The 22,270-nt window shown below is 42.4% G+C and overlaps 2 protein-coding genes across 5 annotated transcripts in view; one reads left to right on the top strand and one right to left on the bottom strand.

The window, feature by feature from the left end:
• Window positions 1-10,164: 10,164 nt before the first annotated feature.
• On the bottom strand, window positions 10,165-19,408 carry HNRNPK (heterogeneous nuclear ribonucleoprotein K). Of its 2 annotated transcripts, none has more exons than XM_088470105.1 (15): window positions 19,300-19,408; window positions 18,176-18,260; window positions 17,928-18,025; window positions 17,710-17,766; window positions 16,687-16,730; window positions 15,790-15,862; window positions 15,596-15,709; window positions 15,263-15,391; window positions 14,848-15,155; window positions 14,632-14,668; window positions 14,312-14,327; window positions 14,150-14,214; window positions 13,870-14,039; window positions 12,877-12,955; window positions 10,165-10,841 (listed from the first exon to the last, which is right to left on the bottom strand). In XM_088470105.1, the coding sequence occupies exons 2-14, from the start codon at window positions 18,228-18,230 to the stop codon at window positions 12,916-12,918; spliced, it is 1,206 nt and encodes a 401-aa protein (XP_088326231.1). In that variant the 5' UTR covers window positions 18,231-18,260; window positions 19,300-19,408; the 3' UTR covers window positions 10,165-10,841; window positions 12,877-12,915. The 2 variants fall into 2 exon arrangements, with proteins under 2 accessions (XP_088326231.1, XP_088326230.1); XM_088470104.1 differs by lacking the exon at window positions 10,165-10,841 and adding an exon at window positions 12,149-12,287.
• Window positions 18,726-22,270, top strand: part of RMI1 (RecQ mediated genome instability 1) — a 25,838-nt gene continuing 22,293 nt past the window's right edge. The window contains exon 1 of one of the 3 annotated variants that reach the window (XM_088470102.1): window positions 18,726-19,590. The gene's annotated coding sequence lies outside the window, so the exon portion shown is untranslated. Of the gene's footprint in view, window positions 19,591-19,806; window positions 19,931-20,114; window positions 20,156-22,270 lie in introns of those variants that run through there. The other 2 variants (XM_088470101.1, XM_088470103.1) reach the window with 2 other exon arrangements.

Genomic DNA, 22,270 nt, shown 5'->3' with positions numbered 1-22,270 from the left:
GTGAGCAGGACCCAGTCCGGGATCCCCGACCAGATGAGCTGTCTGAAGCCACCGAGCCAAAGACTGCCGAACCTCCGGGGACAACACCAGCATCTGAGAGCGAATCCGGTGAGGTAACCCGTTCCATTCCGATAGAATCAGCCCCTACAGGGGCCGGGAATGGAACTGGGCAAATTCCACCATGTCGAATGTCGACACCATGGACCCCAGAACTCTCATAGCCGAATGGACCGACAGGCGGCAACTGCTCAGGCAACTGTGTATCCGCAGCTGTAAGGAGGAGACCTTCTCCGGGGTCAGGAAGATCCTTTGCTGACGAGAATCCAGCAGGGCTCCCAAATAAACCATCCGCTGTGATGGAATCAGGGAGGACTTTTTCCAATTTATCAGCCACCCGTGCGCTTGCAGGCAAGCGATCGTCAGGTGGAGATGTTGTAGCAGTACCTCCGGGGAGCTCGCCAGCAACAAGGAGGTCGTCCAGATACGGCAGCAGCCGTACATTCTGGTTCCGAAGATGTGCGGCCATGACCGCTATAATCTTCATGAAAACCCTCGGTGCCGTGGCGAGGCCAAAGGGTAGCGCCCAGAACTGAAAATGATGTTGAAGGATAGCGAACCTCAGATACCGCTGGTGCGAAGGTGCTATCGGAACATGGAGGTAGGCGTCCTGGATATCCAGGGACACCATGTAATCCCCAGGTTCCATCGCCAGAATGATGGAAGTAACGTTTCCATCATGAACTTGGGAACCCTGAGGAATTTGTTCAGAGACTTCAAGTTCAGGATAGGGCGATGAGAACCATTGGGTTTCTGCACCAGAAACAGAGAAGAATAGTACCCCGTCCCTCGTTGTAATTGAGGAACGGGAACAATGACCCCTGCTTTCAGCAAGGACTCTATAGCTTCCTGAATCTGTAAAGTCTTGGTCTTGTCCTGAGAAGGACTCGTGCAGAAAAACTGGTGGGGCGGTATGTGCCGAAAAGACAGGGCGTACCCATGGGAGACCACTTCTCAAACCCAGGCATCCGTGGTGGTATTGTGCCAGCACTGGGCAAATAGAAGTCGGCCTCCCACTCTGCGGTCCCCCAGAGGGAGGCCCGTCCCATCAGGCAGAAGGTTTATCTTCCTGCTGGAAGAAGGGTGCCTGGCACTCCAGGCCTGCTTCTTGGGCTTAGAAGCGGCCTTGGTCGCCGACTGCCTCGGGAAGGACTGACCTTTGGCCTTGCCCTGAACCCGAAAGGACCGAAAGGCAGAGCTCCCTACCTTGGTAGGTGCAGAAGCCGAAAGGAGGAAGGCTGATTTAGATTTAGCCAGAGTATCCACTATTTTGTCCAAGTCTGGACCAAAAAGCAACTCTCCATTAAAAGGTAAGGCCTCCAGGCCCTTTTTGGAGTCTGCGTCAGCTCTCCAAGACCTCAGTCACAAGGACCGACGCGCCGACACAGCTGCAGCCGACACCCGAGAGGTCAGCAGGCTTGCATCTAACGATGCTTCCCCAATGTAGGAAGCCGCATCCCTCATTTGTCCTATCAACGCTCTCTGGATCTCCGGAGCATCCTCCGGAAAGGTATCCTCCAAAGCGTTGGCCCAGCTCTCGATGGCCTTAGCCACCCAAGAGGTGGCCATGGACGGGCGGGCCACTGCCCCCGAGAGAGAGTAGATAGATTTTAAACAAGTCTCCACTTTCCTGTCCATGGGATCTTTCAGGGAGATCGACGGCAAAGGCAGCGTAGCGCTTTTAATTAAGCGGGTGACGTGGGAATCCACCGCAGGCAGAGTTTCCCACTTCCTGCAATGAGCCTCAGGAAAAGGATAGTTTGAAGCCAACCGCTTCTGCGGTTGGAATCTCTTGCTGGGCAACTGCCAGATGATCCGTTAACTGGTCGGACAGGGGAAAAACCGTCAAAGCTACTTTGGCCTTTTTAAAATTAGGGTACTTCGACCTGGGAGCCGGCGCATCCTCCTCTATATGAAAGATTGCCCGCACCGCCCTAACCAATGCCGGCACATTAATGGACGACTTAGCCTCCACCTCCTGGGCCCCGGCATCCGAGTCAGAGTCTTCATGTATCTCCCCGTCATCCGAAGACACGTCCGAGTCCGTGAACTGTGCTGCCAGTGAAGCCGAAACGGGTCGCTTGGACGCCTTTGGGGGCAAATCACTTTGCAACATAGACTGAAAAGCCGATGATGAAGCCGCCAGGCTCTGTTTGAGGATACCCCTGAAAAGGTACCATCGACTGCTGCGGCACCGTAGGAGATTGCACGTATACAGGCAATCCCGCATAAGGACCCACAGTCTGAGACCCGGGAGGAGACTGCACCAGACGCATCACATCCGGGGAACGGGGGATGGTAGGCTGGGGCAACGCCCTAGAAGGGACCGCAAGCCGGTCCGCGATCGACGCCAGCACTTGCGTAAACATCGCCCACGGAGGATCCTGCACCACCGGGGGTTTAGAGGGACCAGGTACCAGCTGGCACCGCCCGCACAGACCTTCCTGAGACAAATCCACCCCGTCAACCCATGCCGAACAGCGTCGGCAGGAAAACAACACAGGAGCCACGGAGCGCTCATTCTCATCACAAAACGTTTGCAATAAAAATGTATCACCGAAACGAGGTAAGGTGTATAACACCTGCGCACTCCCAAGTATGCAACACAAACTGCCCACACTATGGTACTGAGTAGCCCACCACTGTATGTGACAGACCTCACAAATACGTAGATCTATATAAGTGAGGTACACAGAAAGAACACCCCTCCCCCATGCACCTGCGGGCCGTAGGAGAAGGAAAGGGATAGGTATAAGCTGACAGTAAGAAGAAATAAGCACAGACAGGCAGCACTAGCAAAAGTCACATACCATGCAGGAAGTTATACTCACCGCACCTTCCGCTACAATCAACCTCCCAGATTCAGTGTCTGGGAGGGCTATAGCGCTGCGAACACTGTCCTTTGCAGGGGGACTGGTCCACTGTATACCGCCTGGGAGTTCTGCGATGCTGCCTGGAAGATGGCTGCCGGAGAGCACTGTGGAGGAGTGGCCAGGAGATAACAGCCCAGCGACGCCAGCACACATGAGAGAAGGCCCGGTGGGCTGAGGGGAGGAGCCACTAAAGCAGGGAAGGCTGCCTCGCCGGTACTTACACCCTGGGGGCCAGCGGTCACGCGGGGTATGCCACAGAGGGGGGAGCCCGCCGCCGCTACTAGCGCCGCCGGTCTGTCCCCAGAGACCGGCGGCTTAAAGACTGCCTTTGATCCCCGCGCGCAGCGCGAAGCGCTGCATGAGGCTTACCTGGCCCCGCAGAATCCGGCAGCAGTCAGTGGGAGCTCCCGGAGCCACGCTAGTACTGACTCCGGGGTCCCGCTGCGATCTCCAGATCAGTACTGATGTCGCAGCGCCAGCAGGGCTGTTGGAGCGGCAGCGTGGACGTCCAGATGGACAGTCTGATGCTGCCGCTCTGAAGATAGTAAAAATAAAGAAATAAAATCTTTGAAAAATAAAAATAAAGCTTAGAGGCTGCTTATGCAGCCCCACTGCCCAGGGTGACTCGACTCCAGCCGGGCACCAACTAAAACTGAGGTGCCTGTGGCTCGGGGTATAGAGGACGGACCCAAGTGCATACTGGGAGCAGCAAAGCTTTAACTGCGTGGTGCCCGTGGATCCAGATATACCCCAAGGTCAACCCTGTGGACCCCCTATGGACCCTGAAGTAGAAATTATTAAATTACCCCCCCAAAAGCATAACCAGCAGGCTGAGGAAATATGGAGAAAACTGCATAGGGTTCCCCCATATTTCCAACCAGCACCGGGCTTTTACTAGTGGTGGGTAATGCCACAGTGGTGGGTAATGACTAGTTGGGGGGGGGTGAATGCTTTGGCTGGGAGACACACTTCAGGGGGTCTCCCAGCCAAAGCATTAAACCCCCCCCCCCCCCAACTAGTCAGCACAGGCTAGAAAATGGGAGTTGCCGTATTCTCCATAGAAATATATGGGCGGACTGCTTATTAGCCCCCAGCTCTCTCAGCCAGGAAGGACTTCCCCCATAGACTTCAATGGTGGAATAGTGGGAATGACCGAGCTACTTTATTTTTGTACTTTTTTTTTTTACACCATACCACAGGTTCTCAAACTCGGTCCTCAGGACCCCAAACAATGCATGTTTTCCAGGTCTCCACACTGAATCAAGTGCAATAATTAGCTCCACCTGTGGACCTTTTAAAATGTGCTGCTGGGTGACCTACAAAACGTGAACTGTGTGGGGTCCCGAGGACAGAGTTTGAGAACCACTGCACTATACACATGCAGAAGCATCCACGGATCTCACTGACCGTGCAGGCTTCATGTTCAGTCACAGGAGACTTGGTTGGGAACCCGTCATACACCATCTGAAAACACAACTTGACAAAACACGATAATGGTAAATTTAAGTGTTTCAGCGGACAAAATTCTCCTGTGTCCCTGTGATGCCAAGTGTGTTTAAACTTGGGCCAGACACAATTCTTAGTAAATTTACCCCTAGGTCATAGGCTCCCCAACAGTTCATGTTTTAGAGATATCCATGGTTGAGTACAGGTGACTTAATTAGTACCTCAATTTGATTTAACTACCTGTGCTCAACCATGGATATCTCTAAAACCTGAACTGTTGGGGATCCTTAAGGACCGCGTTTGGGAACCTCTGGTCTAGTGCAGTGGTTCTCAAACTCGGTCCTCAGGACCCCACACAGTTCACTTTTTCCAGGTCACCCAGCAGGAGCACAGGTGTGTTCATTACTCACTGACACATTTTAAAAGATGCACAGGTGGAGCTATTTATTTCACTTGTGATTCTGTGCGGCGACATGGAAAACATGTACTGTTTGGGGTCCCGAGGACTGAGTTTGAGAACCTGTGGTCTAGTGTGTACGTACCTTTATAAAGCAAATATAGTTTACCTTCCATGTTCCTCTTAATTCTCCTTTCCAGGTTTATTTGTAAAGCAGTCCTGATACCATTGGTCTAAAGGCACACATACACTAGCTGACCAAAAAACGACTGCACACTTACGACATTGTAATCGAGCAGTTGTTTGACAGTCTGTGCTGTGCCTGCACTGAACGAGCAGTTGTTCAGTGTAGGCACATCATCCCCTTACATGCTCAATCTGAGGTTATCGCCAGCATGTTCGGCCGATAATTGATGTTGGCAACGACCAGCAGGAGCGTGCATCTCTGGTAGTTTCCGACATTAATGTGACCGATTCATGAGCGATTGAAAGATATCGTTCAATCGCTCATAGAAATCGGCTAGTGGATGTGTGCCTTTACTCTGGCTTTGTCTTCTATTTTTGGATTCCTTAAGGCAGGTATTCCCAAACTCTCAAGGCCCCCTTACAGTACAGGCTTTAAGGATATCCATGCTTGTGCATAGATCAGAGGTTTTCAAACACAGTCCTGAAAGCTACCCAACAGTTCAGGTTTTAGAGATATCCATGGTTGAGCACAGGTTGCTTAATTAGTACCACAGTTAATTTGATTTAACCACCTGTGCTCAATCATGGATATTTCTAAAATCTGAACTGTTGGGGAGCCTTAAGGACCGCGTTTGGGAACATCTGGTCTAGTGTGTACACACCTTTAGAGAAAGAGTAAAGATTGTAATAGGTATGAATGATGACTGTTAATAAGTTGGCTTAAGTGGCAACACTTTAGTTCTTCAAGTGAGTCTGAGTGGAGAATGCTTTGTTATGGCGACAAGAGGACATAAATTCAAAGCTTCTCCTCTGAAATGTATTTTTTTTTCTTCAAAACTTCCTTTGCAGTGTGTGAAGCTGATCTCAGAATAGATTTAAAGATTTTATTAACCTATATTTCTGGTGAAAACAACCAAAATCTTTATAAAGTGACAAATCATCAGACCAGGAATACTTTGTATGGGATGCAATCGGGAAACCGGCTGACGTGATCCCGACAGCCAGCTTCCCGACTGCTTTATCCATATCTAGACGCCTGTCATTTTTCCGACGCCGGGAGACAGGCGCCCGGCATCCCGATCGAAGGGATGCTGGGCGCCGCGAGCGGACAGCCGCAGGGGGGGGGGGGATTTGAAGAGGATTAGGTTAAGCGCACCCGGGGGGGACTTAGGGTTAGGTTAGGGAGGGTTAGGCACCTCCCCGGGGGGCACTTAGGTTTAGGCAGCAGGGAAGGGGGGGGGGGGGAGGTTAGGCACCCCTAAGGAGGGTTAGTTTAGTATATACTTACCGGAGGACAATCGGGATTTCCAGCGCTGTCAGGCTGAAGCGGCCGGCAGTATTTCATACCGATTCCCTTTGTATTGACTTGAAAAACATAGATCTTCAAATTCCAATGGTGATAGGACAGAAGTTTAATTTTGTCATGGGAATCTTATTCAAAAAGGAAACATCTTCAAGGTCGTTCAACTGATAGTACTGATTAGGCTGAAGGGGATCTAAATCTATAATTACTTGGATGACATTTTACTGCTGGCTGTGTAGAAGGAAACTGTTTTAGGTCACAAGACTGTGGACAAATGTACTCTTGAAGAGGTTGGTAATTAATAAACTTCAAGAAGAAACAACTAGATCTCTCCCAGACTAGTTTTGGGGGCTCTTGTTTAGTACAGTAAAAAGAGCATTAAAATCCCCAGAAACAATAAACACCAACTATAAACCAGGCTATTTATACAGGTAGCAAAAGTAATCCAGACTATATGGTGGCAGTTTATCTTCCCAAATAGAATGGGCCTCAAACCAGCGATGCTTTAAATTACCCATTTTCTGTCAAAAACTTGGTAGGTGAAATTAGATGAAATTGATGCCCTCTAAACAGTGTTAACTCAACATACAATGTTTTACCATTCAATTTATCTTGAAGGATTGATTGAACAAAATGATTAACCCATGCCAATTCTATGTTTGCCCAATTGTACACCTGGGGGCCTGATTCAGCTATGCCTGTAACTTTCAAAATAAATGTGGATATACGCCCATGTTGGAGCTGGCTACATCTATACAACCACACTACACCCCATCCAACACTTGGTTAAAGTGATATCATCAGTATCAACACAATTGCACCAAACCTTTATTTTGTGAAAGAAATATTGCAGAAATCAGATGGATATTTGCATAGCCTCAATGGTTACATGCAAATCAAAATGCGTACGTCTCTGATTCGCCCACATAGTTGTACATGCACATCTGCATGCATGTTGTGAATTACTAGCTCCATCCCAAAGACGGACTGGATTCACTCTGAATCATGCCATTGGTCTTTACTTCTTCTTTGGTGTATTAAATTTATTTATTTTTTTACATTAGACGCCCTAGTTTAAATAATAAAACAGTTACTTTTACAGTTCTCCATTTTGTAATTCAATTTTAGCATAATTTATTTCATCTTGAAGATATGTATTGAATATTCTGGCCTTCATGGAAGTTTCTATAATGCAATCATTCCAACCTGCCTTTTCCTTCTGGACCCAGTATGAAATATACAATCTAATCAAATGAATGGGCTAATGCTACTATACTTCTGAAGCAAGAGTCTGAATTTTTAGGTTTAGTATTCACGTTTGCAACTGCAATCCGTTATAAAATAGGACAAATGTGCAACTCAAGAACATACCATTTGCATGATCAAATAGCTTTTCAACGGTTAAGACTTCTGTATCAGACATTTTCCACATAATTTTAATCCTCTACTCCTTTAACTCAGCGGTTCCAAAAGGAACCATTTGAAATATAATAAAAATATGTTGATATAATAGTATAAGGCCTAGACTTGCACTTTGTAATGCCTGATTTTCAATATAGCACATGCTTGCACTGTACACATTAATTTGTTTTGGAATTTAGGCTGAATGTACAAAAATGCAATGTCACAGCAGTGAAATAATTGTTACACCAAGTAAACCAATACATATCATAGCTTTAAATAAGGGGGGGGGACACCTTTCAGATTGTACTTTAATTGTGGGCATTGGGGCTGGCTCATTAAAAAGTTGTTACAAAACACATCTTTTTGTTCTAAAACCTATCCCACCTTATGGAATAGTAATCAACAATCCACATGTAAAACAATCTTAGTTTTCAGCATCTTGTTAATGCACCAAGTTCAAATGCAGTGAACTACATTTGTTACAAATCTACACGATTGGGAATAAGTTGTGTAGTATTTGCACATACCTGAAAAGCTTGCCCAATCAGCAAAGCATTGACCCCTTTGTTAGTTCATAAAGCACAATAAATTATGCTATACGATTGCCCTTGTTTCCTGGTTGTCACAAGCCATTATTAATGTCAGATAGATGTAGCATATGAACCTACTAATGCTCGTAAACGGTAAAAACACTGCTAATTTGCTATGATCTTGAAAAGCAAAAAAACAAAATCAGTGGATTCATTACATGAGGATAGCTTTGTAAAAAAAAAAAAAGTAAACCCTACAGCAGAGGTTCCCAAAAGTGGTCCACAAGGCTCCCCAACATTTCAGGTCTTAAGGCCCCATACATCAGCAATTGAGTGCCGCAATCGTGCAATTTGCAATCGATTGTGTATAAAAATCTTTCCCTTTTTCCATCGCTTGCAGAATTGCCACAATTGATTGAAAAAGGGAAAGATTTTTATACACAATCTATTGCAAATTGCACAATTGCTGATGTAAGGAGGCCTTTAAAAATATCCATGGTTGGGCACAGGTGACTTAATTAGTACCACAGTCAATTTCATTTAACCCCCTGTGCTCAACCATGGATATCTCTACAACTTGACCTGTTGGGGAGCCGTGAGGACTGCGTTTGCCAACCTCTGCCCTACACCATGCCTATTTTGTATGTATTTTATGTGCATATACAATAAAAATCTACACATCATTGGGTATAAGTTGTAACAAACATAAATTTGTTCTACATCAGCAAGTTCAGTAATTGCATACTGAACCAGTCTTTTTTTTTTTTTTTTTTTTGTTACAACTCCTTACAAGCAATTTGAATAGAAAATAAAAATAAAAGAAATGATGCACAGCTTCTCTTAATAAAGGCCTGCTGCTCCCAAGACTGAACCCTCATGACCATGCTGGAAGAAACTCCAATGTTCACAGTTAAAGACATTTAACAAAATGGCATTTTTGTACTGTTGGATTTAAAGGGATTTATTTTTCTGTTTTAGAGACAAAACAAGCTTAGTTTTGTCTAATTAAATCACCACATTAAATGATGCAGCAATGAACAATTTTAACTAATCATTCTTCCTTGCATTTACCCTATAAGTGTCAGATTGAGTTCTAGTTCAGTATTTAATCTTCCACAAAAAACTAAATTTTCTTTTAAAGAGGTTGAATAATAAGCTTACATTTGTGTGTTTTGAGGGGGATTCAATTTAGCGGGTGTTAAACAGTGCTGGGAGGGAGCTCCTGGAGCTATTCAGCATGTGAATTACTTCTTTTCGCACCATCTTGAAGGAGAATTCCGACTAAAGTGCCAGTCGTGTGGCTGTTTTCCGGCTTAGTCGCAAATGGCCAGCACTTTAGCCAGAGACACTCTCTGACTTAATTTATAACTGTCGGACTAAACAGCGTGCTGGATTGAATAGCTCCGGGAGCTCCCTCCCGTCACCATCAACAGCACACTGAATTGAACTCACCATAAAAGTCTGAATACCCTCAGGCAATATTGCAACATTTCAAAACGTGAAGAAAAATATAAAAATGCATCAGCGACAACGCATTCATTGTAAAGACCACAACTTAATAGTTGTACAAGCAATGTTTGCCTTTTTTTTTTTTTTTCTAGCTCTCAAGAGACAAATGTATATCTATTAACCAGTTGCAGGACGAGTTGTAATTTTTTTTTTTTTTTTTCTTAGATTCACAGTGAGTTTGGTGCAACTGCTACAACTTTTATTTGCATAAGATTTTGCTGAAACCTGGCCAACGTGTGAAGTAATTTTTATCAATCAACCAGGTTTAATACACTAAAAATGAACCTTTAAAGAATGAGACTCTAGATTTCACCTAGTTAAAGCCTAACATTTGGCATCTCCAAATTGGACAGAATTCAAGAGACAATGACTAGGTTAAAGTTTCATTTCCATTTAGTCAAATAAAATGTTGCACTGCTCACTTGGCTACATCTAAGGAATAATAGTAAAAAAAAAAAAAAAAATCCTTTCCACTTTAATTATATTAAAAACTGGAGTACAGCTGGTCAATTCTCAATATACTAACACAGGTGACTAATTTCAGTTACAATGTACCAATGTAAAAGTGATAAAAACAGCAATGTGTACAATTGTCATGTTACATTTAACAAACCCCCAATTTTAAAACAGACAATTCAGAAACTAAAAAAAAAAAACAAAACCTCAAGATATGGATTTGAGATTAATAGAGGGACAAAAAAAAAAAAAACCACCCAAAAACCTACTACTAATATAAAAAACACAAAAAAGGAAACCAAAAAACATTTCGGCTGCTGCTTAAGAAAAAAAAATTAATAAAAATCAACTTATCCCATTCAATGTTTAGAGAGGAAAGCTTAAATGGAGATTCATTCTCCATGTATTAACTGAATTTTGAACATAACATAACAAAATAATCTTTAACATAAAGCAGATATAATCATTCAGCTCTAGTAATTCTGTACAATTCTCTTGGAGGTGGGGCATTCTCTGCAGTTTGTGGATTCTTAGTGCTGCTGGTTACTATTAACAAATGCATCCGGAGATCCAGATCTTGGTTTGTAATCCATAAGCAACGAAAAGGGGGGTAAGGAAAGCATTCCAGGTTTTTTTCATTGTAGCTGTTCTAAACAAAATATTTTGGAATCCACTTAAGCCTGAAAAAGAAATTCATATTTTGTTCCTGATACATAACACATTAGAGACATAGCAGATGGTTGAATCCAAGCAGGAAATAAGAACGAGACATCCCTTACTACACTCTGGCTAAAGGCGGGTATCCACTACTAGATATACAAATGAGAGCACGATTACAACTTTGCAGTCGTGCTCTCGTTTGTATATCTTGTGATGTGCCTAGACTGAACGTTCAGTCTAGGCAGCACGAGATCAAGACACCGACATCTCTGCAACACATGGGAAGGCAAACACAGTCACAGCCTGATGACGCTGGCCACTCACATGTTGCGAGTGTCTGGCGTCATCAGGCTGTGACTGTTTCCTTTCCAGTGTATTGCAGAGAGATCTGGCGGCAGCAAGTAGAGAACAGTAGGTGCTCTCTATTGCTCCTTGTACATGCTGAACCCGACGGGATCGGCAGGTTGACCAGCATGTACGGGCGATTATAGATGGCAAAAACAAACAGCGGGCATGCGTATCGCTGGTCGTTTTGTCATTTACATGCCCGATTTGCGCAATAACGGCGTAGTTATCGTGCAAACGCCTGCCAATATCGCCTAGTGGATAGCCCCCCTTAACACAACCAAAAAAATAAGCAAACCTTCCATAGCGTAACATTATTACACTGCTGTCTTTATGCAGATTGCCAGAAAAGCCTCTTTGTGTAGAAATGTATCATCATTTAGCTCTGACAAACTCTGGATACTCCTAAGCGAAGCTTTCTTGTACAGTTCTGCATGCATTAAAATATAAAAAAAAAGAATAAAAAAAAACAAAAAACGGTGTATATCTGGTTACCACCTCAACTACAAAACCCGTTTTTGACAAAACGCCAACACCACTATACAAATAAGAAAGCTGTAAAATGGCAGTGATGAAATTAGCCATTTCTTGCACTTGTCAAAAGTTGAAAGGCAGACTTCTAAGTGACCATTTTAGTTTTTTCAAATCTAAATGGGGAGGGGGAAGAAAGGGAGGTATTAATTTTGGAAAGATGACAAGGCAAAAATTTTTTTTTTTTTTAAAATCCGAAAACCCTCAAACAAAATACACCAAAATGTTAAAGAATTTTTACATATGTACCCTTGAGAACCCTGGTCACAAGTGCAGTGGAAAGTACATGCCACTTAAGAGTAGTTAAAACAAATTTCTACTGTGCCCACATAAAAATAAATCAAACCTAACTGCAAAACGTTGACTGCCACCAATATTGGCTTGAGGAAAAAAAAAAAAAGCCATTTAGATTTGAAAACGTGAAAAAGCTTAGAAACACGCAAATCACTACTTTTCATTAAAACTGTTTTATTGTGAGAATAGAAATAAAAGTAAAACAAGCCCAAGTGCAAAGGAAAACTAAATTTCAACACTGCTCACTGTACACTTCCTCTTCTGCAGTAATGCCTGTTTTAGAGCGACAAATAACCCTGCAAAAGAAAAATCAAAGTGTTTATACTACTTATTGTACTTAAAAGTTAATAAATATCTTTATTTAGAAGATTGGAACGTCAAAAAGGTGTTTTGAAAATTTACACTAATGAACTATATGGTGTAAACAATGCACCATTAAATGGTGATAACAATTATAAAAAGAACAAACCCAAAGTTCACTACATTTATTTAAAAATAATAAAAAACACATTTCCACTGCTCATGGTAGATTGTGATTGCCAATAACTCTTCATTAACATATATACAGTATAGGTAAACCATCCACAGATAAAGCAAATGAACCAAGATTGGCAAATAAGCTGGATTTAAAATAAACCCCACTCAATCTGTATTTTCCATACTAGTCCATGACATGTCAAACACCAATTACTGTCTACATTTTAAATGTATTAAACCTATGAAGCAGAGGAATGTTGGCTTTTTTTTATTATTTTTTTTTTTTTAAATCAGAAGCGAGGAAAAAAAAAAAAAAAAATTTAAAGATGCAGGATTCCTTCATTCTTCACTAGTCTTAGAAAAACTTGCCAGAATACTGCTTCACACTATAAAAAAAGAGAATCTTACATTAGAACCCTTGAGCATGTGCCTCTCAATGTTTAGAAGTCAAAACCCATAAGCATAATCTTCAGAATACTGCTTCACACTATAAAAAAAAGAAAATCTTGCATTAGAACCTGTAAGCGCATAATCCTTATAAAATGATTCTCCCCCCCACCAAATACTTGGTTAAAATGATGATTAAAAGAACAACTCCACTCAAAATTAAAACTGTAGCCTCTGGTGGACTTTTGGCAAGAAAACATTACAGAATAATATAATATACATCCATACTCCTGATTACCTATTATGGTGGGCACCCTGGATTGCCTTACTGGTGTGAGCAAGTTTTTTTTAATTATTTGATGCTTGGAATTTGAATCAGTTACTAATACCAGCGCCATAATGAACCCCCCCCCCCCCCCCTTCACACACCTAATTTAACAATAGATCAGGAGAATGAAAGTTTGTTTATATTCCCAACATCCACCAAAAACTATTAGTTAATCTGCCAGTTAGTGACATTTAAAAATAAACCCAAACATGCTTTAGTAACTAAGCAAGAAAAATTGTAAAATAAAGTAGTGGTTAGTAAATAGAAAGATGTGAAACGCTGCATTATAGCATCAGATCAAAACCCATTGTAACTTGTCCTGTAGAGGCATGGTCTGTGCCATATGGCAGACCGTGATTTGTTGTCAATGTTGTTATCTAAAAACAACAAAATCACTAGTCTTCCACACAGAACTAAACCAACATCCACTGATATCTTCTAGATTTAGTCTACAGGCACATTAATAAAAGGTTGGTTTTACAAATCTTTTGCAGCCGTTTCACGACAGAAAGTTGAGCTGTTAATTTGATGAAGCAGAATTAGTTTGAAAGCATCTTCATTTTAAGAGATAGGAAGATCTGAAAAGGGGAAAAATTTATTAAGACACTAAAAATGACAATTAGATTTCATACACAAACTGAGTTTAGTAGTAAACACATGCAAGGTTAGACATATCAACAACTTGCCTGTTCTGAAGCAAATATTGTGCATTCTGTATCTGATCCTGGGTGCCTATAATGGTAATGATTCGATCATCTGACCCTTCCAAAGGTTCATCGATTTTGATAGATGCCCCAGATTCATGGCGAATTTGTTTGATCCTTTGACCTCCTTTTCCAATAATTGATCCTGCCAACTAAAACACAGATTTTGAGATGAAAGTGAAGAAATTCCCAAAAAAAGTAGCAAAATTAGAAAGCTGGTTGGAAGACAAAAAGAAACTTTAATAAAGTTCAATCCACTTACATCTTTTGGAATTGTTACTTGAGTTGTTATGACCGGTCCACCTAAATCCCCATATGACCCCCGACCTACAAAATCATGAGAAAAGATTTTAAGAAAAAATAAAAATATGCAGTCCCATTCAAGCGGATCAGAAATATACCAATTAATAGGGAGAATACTTACCATATCCTGAGCCACCCTGATGTTCAGAAAACATAAATGGGAGTAACAAAAAGAATTATTATTACACAAAATTATATTAGCACTTCTAGATCATATATAGCTCTAAGTCTTTATACACACACCCCCTTTATCAAAAACATTAAATATAAAAAAAATAAAAAAACAAACTGTGTAGATAGCTAAAACAGGCATCAATATATAAAATATTGTACCTACAAATATTTTCCAATAATGCATTCATTGACAACAGAGCCTCTTTAGACAAGTAGTTTAACACTATCAGCTCATGAGTTGGTTATGCAAAGTAAAGAGACTCTTACCATTCCATCATAATGGTCAGGTCTCCCTCTTCGATCCCTGCAAAAATAACGGTGTTAATTCTACATATAAAAACAAAAGCAGAAGTCAGTGCACAAGCAGAATAAAAAAATGTTAGTACCCAAATATGTCAGCTAGAACCAGAAACACCAACACCAGAGGCACACAATTTGCTCTAATAACAGAAACTGCGACACCAAGTTCTAAAGCATTCTTACCCTCCTCGTGGTGGTGGGGGAGGAGGAAGTGGGAGATTACGAGCTCTACTGCCACCTCTGCCTCCACGACCCGGAGGAGGTGGGAGCGGCCCTCGCCTTGGACTCATATCATCATAGTCTCTTCTCGACTGTGGCATGGGGCGACCACCTGGTCCTGGCGGCATACGATCAAAACCCCCTCTTGCATGCATAGGGAAGCCCATGGGCCGTCCTCGTCTGTCATCAAACATCATTGTAAAACCACCATAATCATATGTTTCATCATAGAAGTTAGGGTCATATGGCTGTGCACGCCCTTTAATAGGAGACTGTAGGAAGAAAAAAAAAAAAGAAAAGTAAAAAAAAAAAAAAGAAAAAGTAACTCAATGCAATAACATACATTAGCAAGGTTTTCCTAAAAACAAATAATGCTTACTTCAGATATAAGATCCAGAATAACTTTGATGCACTCAACCACTCTATCAGGTTTTCCTCCAATAAGCACAACACGATCTGTAGAATGGGGGCAACACTCCTGGAAAAGCTTAATTGTGGTCTGTGTATTCTGCAAAATCAACAGGTAATGTCCATTTAACTCTACTAAAATTACCATGTACGCCAACACATAAAAAGGTTTATTATACAAAGTCCATATTTGAATCCATTCCTATTTAGGAAACCTTGTTTATTAAATAACAACTCACTATATCCGCCATATTAGGCTCTACCAAAATAGAGGGAAATGGGAGACAGACACCGAACCACATACCTCTCGAAGTTCCTTGATCTTTGCACCTTTGACGCCAATAATTCCTCCCGCCAGAGACTGGTGGATCAAAAGCCTCAACTCACAATCAAAGTCATTTCCCTTGTAGTGTTGATACTGTAGAAAGTTATTGTAAAAATGAGTAAAACATGGAGTAGAAGACAGAAACAAAAACAAACTAAACCCCACACACATACCTCTTCTAATGTTGGAATGATTTTCTTCAATATTTCTCCAATTGTCTCAATATCTGCACTGATACTTAATATACTGTATAATACATATGACATAACAGAAAAAAGGGAAAAACATGTTACCAAGACAGCCAAATAAATGTTAATAAGGATACGAATATGATGTAATCAAATAGATTCTCTTTAGAGAACGTACACATGCACATTTGCCTTGTTTGTTTTTTTTAGTTTTTCCTTCATTTTAAATGTGACTGGGCAGTAAAACGTTTAGATGCTGGTGAAGGGAAAGGGATTCTGGAAGGATTTAGATTAAGCGGTCAAAAAAAAGGAGGCACAGAACTGGAAACAAGTGAATGATCACATTCCCCGTCACCACTAATTTAGGAAACCCTCACTATTTGAATGAAACTGGCGCACTCCAGGGAAAGTTGTAAAATGCAATAGGTGAATATTGTATGGATGAAACCACTTAAAACTTGAAATACTTATGTGCTTTGAAGAGAAGAAAAATAAACACAGAAAGCAACATAAAAAAGGTGAAGTGAAAGAGTGATTAAGAGTTAGCACTTCATTAGAAAAAAAAAAATAATGTAACAGGCAATGCTGGAGGAATCAGGTGGGCCACAAAGACAGAAAGCACTTAGAAACTAAACTGTACAATGTGGAGAATATGCAACTCTTGAAGCTATGTTTCCTATGTATATCGAAATTAGTGGGTCTAAAGACCATGACTTACATAGAAGTTCAGTGAGGGAAAAGAAAAATAAATAATCCAATGGGAACAAAAAGACAGAAAATAAAACACTATGTAGGGGAAACTACTGTAATCATATTAAAAGGCAGGTTATCATACATTTCTCTTTCTAATCAGGCAGTGAGGCATAAACTGTTGGGACATACCGCTCGGGGCCACTGCTGTCTGGGACTGAAACACTGGCATTGTACTGCATTGGTCATTGGCGTTCGTGGATGTTGGCATTGGGCATGGGCATTCAATCAGAAGATGTCAGGAAAAGTGCCCGTTGGGCAACGAACACATTTTTGGGCATAGCCAACCGGGGTTTTCACATGGGCGTTCAGGGGTAGATGGGCCATCATGATGGGCAACGCAGGGGTAAGTCGATCCAGTACATGGGCAACGGAGATATATGGCCAAAAAAACAAGGAGAGGGAAAAGGGGGGGAAAAGCAATACATTTTAATTTAATACAAACTAAACTCAGTTTTCAGTTAATGAAATGGTATTAAGGCATACTGTAATACAATAAAAAAGTGGAAAGTTGCAAGTTTAAAAATACTTTAATGCTAAAGGAATTACAATTATATGAGAGGCGTGCTACTTGACATGATAAAAAAATATATAGTAGGCTGGCTCATGAGTGTAGACACATTTTCCTAGCACTGAAAAGGGTTAGTTACAAAAACAAAATTCAAAAATTGAGACTGGTAGGAAGTAAAAATAAACAAAACCTAAAGACATTCCTTAAAAAAACCTTTCCATTGAAAGACTAACTTGTGATAACATGACATTTGAAAAAAACAAGAAGGCTGTAACGAGTCGGCTTAAAATTGTATAAAGCATGTTTTTGTAAACGTTATTCAAGTGTCTAATCGCAAGAGTCAACCCACTGAATTAAAAAGCTTACCCTATATAGAACTTCTGTTCAAGATTATTCAGATATATATTCACATAACTATTGAAAGCAAACTTATCTTCTTGTATTGTAGATTATTTACATTTACCATTCTAAACATACACTAAGTAAAGCAAATAGAATAATGTCTTATTTATTTTAAAGTTGTTAAGCATACAATAGCTCATGTACTAAAAGTTTTTCTAAAATATTGCTAAAGTGGACCTGTCTGTAAAGTTTGGCTATAATATACAAAACAAATATGGAGGGGAATAGTTTTTGGAACTCACGTCTGTCCGGAGCGCTTTAATATTTTTTCCTCCTTTACCGATTACTGCACCGGCATTCTGGAAAAATAATTTTTTTTGGATCATAGAACCATTAGTGCTTTACTTTTTTTTTTTAATAACTACATTAGTTATTTTTATCTTGTAAGTAAATTTAGCAATCCTTTTGTAGTAAGTTTATGAGAGAGTAGGAGGGAGAAGAATGAGTTGACAAATCTTACTTTGCTCTGAAGCAATATACGTAGCTCAACCATCATATCTGTGTTTCTAGATCTCTTGAAAGCCTGCTCTTCCTCCATGTCCTCTGCTGGGCGTTTCCCTAAAGGTACAAAATAATAGCATGAAACCTCAGGATGGCACAGCTTTCTATAGCTAAACCATGTGTAAACTGTACTACTTAAAAACCAAGCAGGCAAGACAACACGAATGAGAGAAAGCAGAGGCAGTGGGAAGTGAGATGAGCCCTTACCGTTGGTCTCTGTGTTGGTGAATTCAACCTCTTCCTGCTCTGTCTCCATTTTCATGTAATAAACTTAGAAAGTGGTGGTAGCAATCTGCAAGTAAGCACAAAGACGGTGATGGGCACATGATTACAGGCATGCTACTGCGCGACACAGGTAATAAAAGCTCCCTCACTGGGCACCGAGGTTATAACATAAGAATCATGTGGGCGGGACAGAGATGACACCACACACACCGCACCACCTATGAAAATCTGGCCGTATATAGCCTGTAATCCGCAAACCTAGGGGCTCACATACACCGGCGGCTCTTCCAACACCCAATCACAGGAACCCAGCAATGTGCTGCTCCTGTAGCCGCTCTCCCGGGGTCAGTGCGCACTCTGCCGGCGCCGCGCACACACACGGGGCAGCAGGGGGGGAGGGGAGGATGGCAGCCGGCACAGACAATGGAGCGGCACAATATCTGGCTGCGTGCAGCGTTCTCCATCCCCGATCCTTTGTCTGGGCTATAGGACACCGGCCATGGCGGCCCCGCCCCTCTGCCGCAAGCTTCCGCCACCGGCCATTTTGTGACTGCGAGAGAAGACGGAGACAGCATGGCGGCTGCACTGCGCCCACAGCCCGCCTAGTGACCGGGGCCACCCGTGTGACCCGAACACCGCCTGCAGATGGCGCAGTATAAGCCGCTCCGCACTCCCCAGCGCACATACACGTCACTCCCAACCGACCGTAGCGCCTATCGGTACAGCTGGGAGATAAGCACCCGGTGGCGGCAAGTAGTGCTCCTGCGAGGACGTACCGGGGCAGTATTAGCACCGTGCGCGACTCCAGCGCCCCCCGCAGTCGAGTGCAATAGGACGGTAGCGCTGGCTGTTTGCTTCCCTAACAACACCCGGCCCGGGGAGATACGCTCCGCAGAGAAACCCGCACACACACCATTTAAGCGAAGCGGCCCAGACGCGTGTAGGTTAGGAAGAGATCCAGGCGCCTCTTCATGCCATACAAAGTGACGCACCCAGAAATAAACCCAAGTCCATGCCCGGTCACACTCCGGCCCCAAAGAGACTACTCCCAGCCGGTGCGCAGTGTAATATCGCCCCCAGCACCGCCACCCCCGTCCCTCACTCACCGCCTTCCTCTGCCGCTACCAAACTCCCTCCACCAGCGCGGCCAAAGCACAAGACGGATCTACACCAGAGTGCAACCTATAGAACTGATAAGTGCAACCCTCTCCTCGCTAGCTCCGATTGGCTGGACGCTAAAGGAGGAGATCTGATTGGATGAACAAAAAGCCAATCAAAGATAACACCGCCCACCCAGTCCAACAGGGCACAATACTAATCAAGCTAGGTTGAGAACGGAAGGCCTGGCGCGGCGAAGGAACTGAAAGTGACAATAATCAAATTATACAGTGATGCACGTAAGCGACCGAGTGATTTCACACACACACACACACACATATATATATATGTATATACACACATATGTGTGTGTGACTGATTAGTATGTAGATACACACATACATTCCTTAGTAACGATGCAAGGCTCGCTTAAGAGATATTTGTGTGAAATAAAAAGATGGCTCCTTCGGGTTTTTCTGGTAAAACATAGTGCAGCCAGCCCGTTGCCAGGACAATAGATGGATCTGGCTGGAGGGATGAGGGATCGAAGTCTCGCGCGATATCCGGCGCTGCTGCTGCTGCTGCACAGTCTCCTCCAATCAGCGAACGCCGCTGGCGCCCGGTGTGATCGGTGGCGGGGTGAGTGCTGCTGCTGCGCGGGAGCCGGTACCTTGCCCTGAGCCGCCACGGAGATAAATACACGCATATATGTATATGGGTGCAGCCCTATATGCTCTGCCTGCATTATAGTGTTAGACACGACAGAGTGCCAGACATTGCTGCATGTGGCTGTAGTTGCTGTGTGCATTGGGACAATAGACGTACGAGATAACCGTGCTTTGGGACTCATTGTGTACCACTTGGGTATTTTCTTCGTTTTTTTTCTTGCACCACATACTAAACAGAGAATTCATTTTCCATTAAATAACTTATTCAGACCAAAATGAATACTTGCACTATACAGTGCACTTTGGAAAAAGTGCCTTATAATATATAATCCCATGATTGAATGTATATTGGCGAGTACCTGATTTCTACCGCTTGAAAGGTTTACTAGTTTTTTTTTTGTGTGGAGGATACTATCACCACCACCTAACCAAGTATCCCCTTTTCTACACTTGAATTTAATTTAAATAATATTGTCACAAAACACTACATTTTGTTTTTGGGTTTCATAACTATTTTATTTATTAACACTTACTTATTACCACCAAAGCCCTTGTGCTTCACAATTAGGAACAAAATAGTAATAAAACAAGACTGGGTAATACCAGTCAGACAGATGTAAGAGGGCCCTGCTCGTAATCTTACAATGTATAGGGAAATAGGCATTTGATCCATGAGAATAAGTGCTACTTATAGCAAATTGTCCCAGCCAGATTGCAGAAGTTCTTTGTGGGCTATATGACCCACTCACACAGCACTGTTGGACTAGGGTCAGTGGGATGTGCAAATGTAGAAAGAGAGGGCCTATGTATTAATATTCGCAGTACAGCCATGATTATTAATCCTGCATCTTGGTGGATTCTTTAATTTTGAATGCAGATATCCTCGCTATGTAGTAAACTAAACCTGAAGGGACAGAGCTAGCGATAACTGGTAGCCCTGTAAGTTACCTCCTTGACATTTTGAACATTTGTGAAATACTCCTCCGGTGTCAGCTTTCAGGACTGGCCAGAGGCTGCTGGGCATAGATCTCCTCAAAAGCTTAAAGCAGTTTACACCATCTGAAGATGGTGTAAACGAACAGGGCCAAACTTCACTTTTCGGAGTTTGGTACATAAGGGTCAGATCGTAGTCCCCATTGATAATAACTGGGACTGAAATCTGCAGTGCTACTTCTGCAAGAATTTTTGTGAAATCTGCATTCGGTTTATTATTAGAACACAGCAACAATTCATAGAATTATGCAGAAACTGCAGTTTCTACATAATTATGAAAAAAAACGCTTGATAAATATGCCTCTAGGTGTGGATTGTGTGAAGCAGAGGTAATTAGTTTAATTATTTATGTTTATGTGGGTGGTTCTAGAATTTGATAATCTTGTCTGAGAAGGTGAATTTTCAGGGATCACTAGAAGGTTTGGGGGCTAGAAGAAAATCTTGTTTTGTGGGGGAGGACATTCCACAGAGTTGGTGCAGCTTGAAAAAAGTCCTGTAACTGAATGGGAGCAGGTAATGAGTGAGGATGAGAGACAGTGTTAACCTGAGATATTTTCAGATAAGTGAACTTAAGGTGCCCATCCACTAGCAGACATGAAAACAACTGCACGATTACGACATCGTAATCGTGCAGTCGTTTGTCAGTCTGTGATGAGCCTGCACTGAACGAGCAGTCGTTCAGTGCAGGCTCATCAATCATCTGCAAACATGCTCAACCTGACGTTATCGTCAGGTTGTCCAGCCTGTTTGCATGATGATAGATGTCTATCATCTATCATCGTGCAACGGACCAGCGGGCACGCGCATTGCTGGTCGTTGTAGACTTTTTTACAAACTATGAACGATCGATATCGTTCAATCGCTCAACTTAATCGTCTAGTGGATTGGCACCTTTAGACCTAGCCATGCCACAACTCGGCAAGGTGTTACACAACATTTATTATTACTACCGTTTATATAGATTCACTAAATTCTGTACTCTACAAGGAGACATATTGGGTGCATTAATAGGCACATGACATTTACCAAATATAATTTGCGCTGTTGGTTTTACAGTTTTGCGCTTTCGTAGATTGCCCTTAGTCTGGTGTATAGAAGCTTTTGTAATATATTAACTTCAGTGTTAAGCTTTTTGGGGGATGTCAAAAACCATGTGTACATGTCATGCACTTGCAGTGACTCCTTCGACAATACCTAATTCTTGGGATGACACGTGCAGAGTCAAGTCAGAGTGGCTACTCTGTGTTAAATGGTGCCCATATAGTTAACAACGTCCAAAAGTTGTAAAAGTATAACATGTATTATATAGATATTTATA

The sequence above is a fragment of the Taudactylus pleione genome, unplaced genomic scaffold (assembly GCF_031769625.1).
Source record: "Taudactylus pleione unplaced genomic scaffold, aTauple2 ptg000095l, whole genome shotgun sequence".
NCBI classification, from domain to species: domain Eukaryota; kingdom Metazoa; phylum Chordata; class Amphibia; order Anura; family Myobatrachidae; genus Taudactylus; species Taudactylus pleione.
This window is presented reverse-complemented; position numbering and strand designations above follow the sequence as displayed.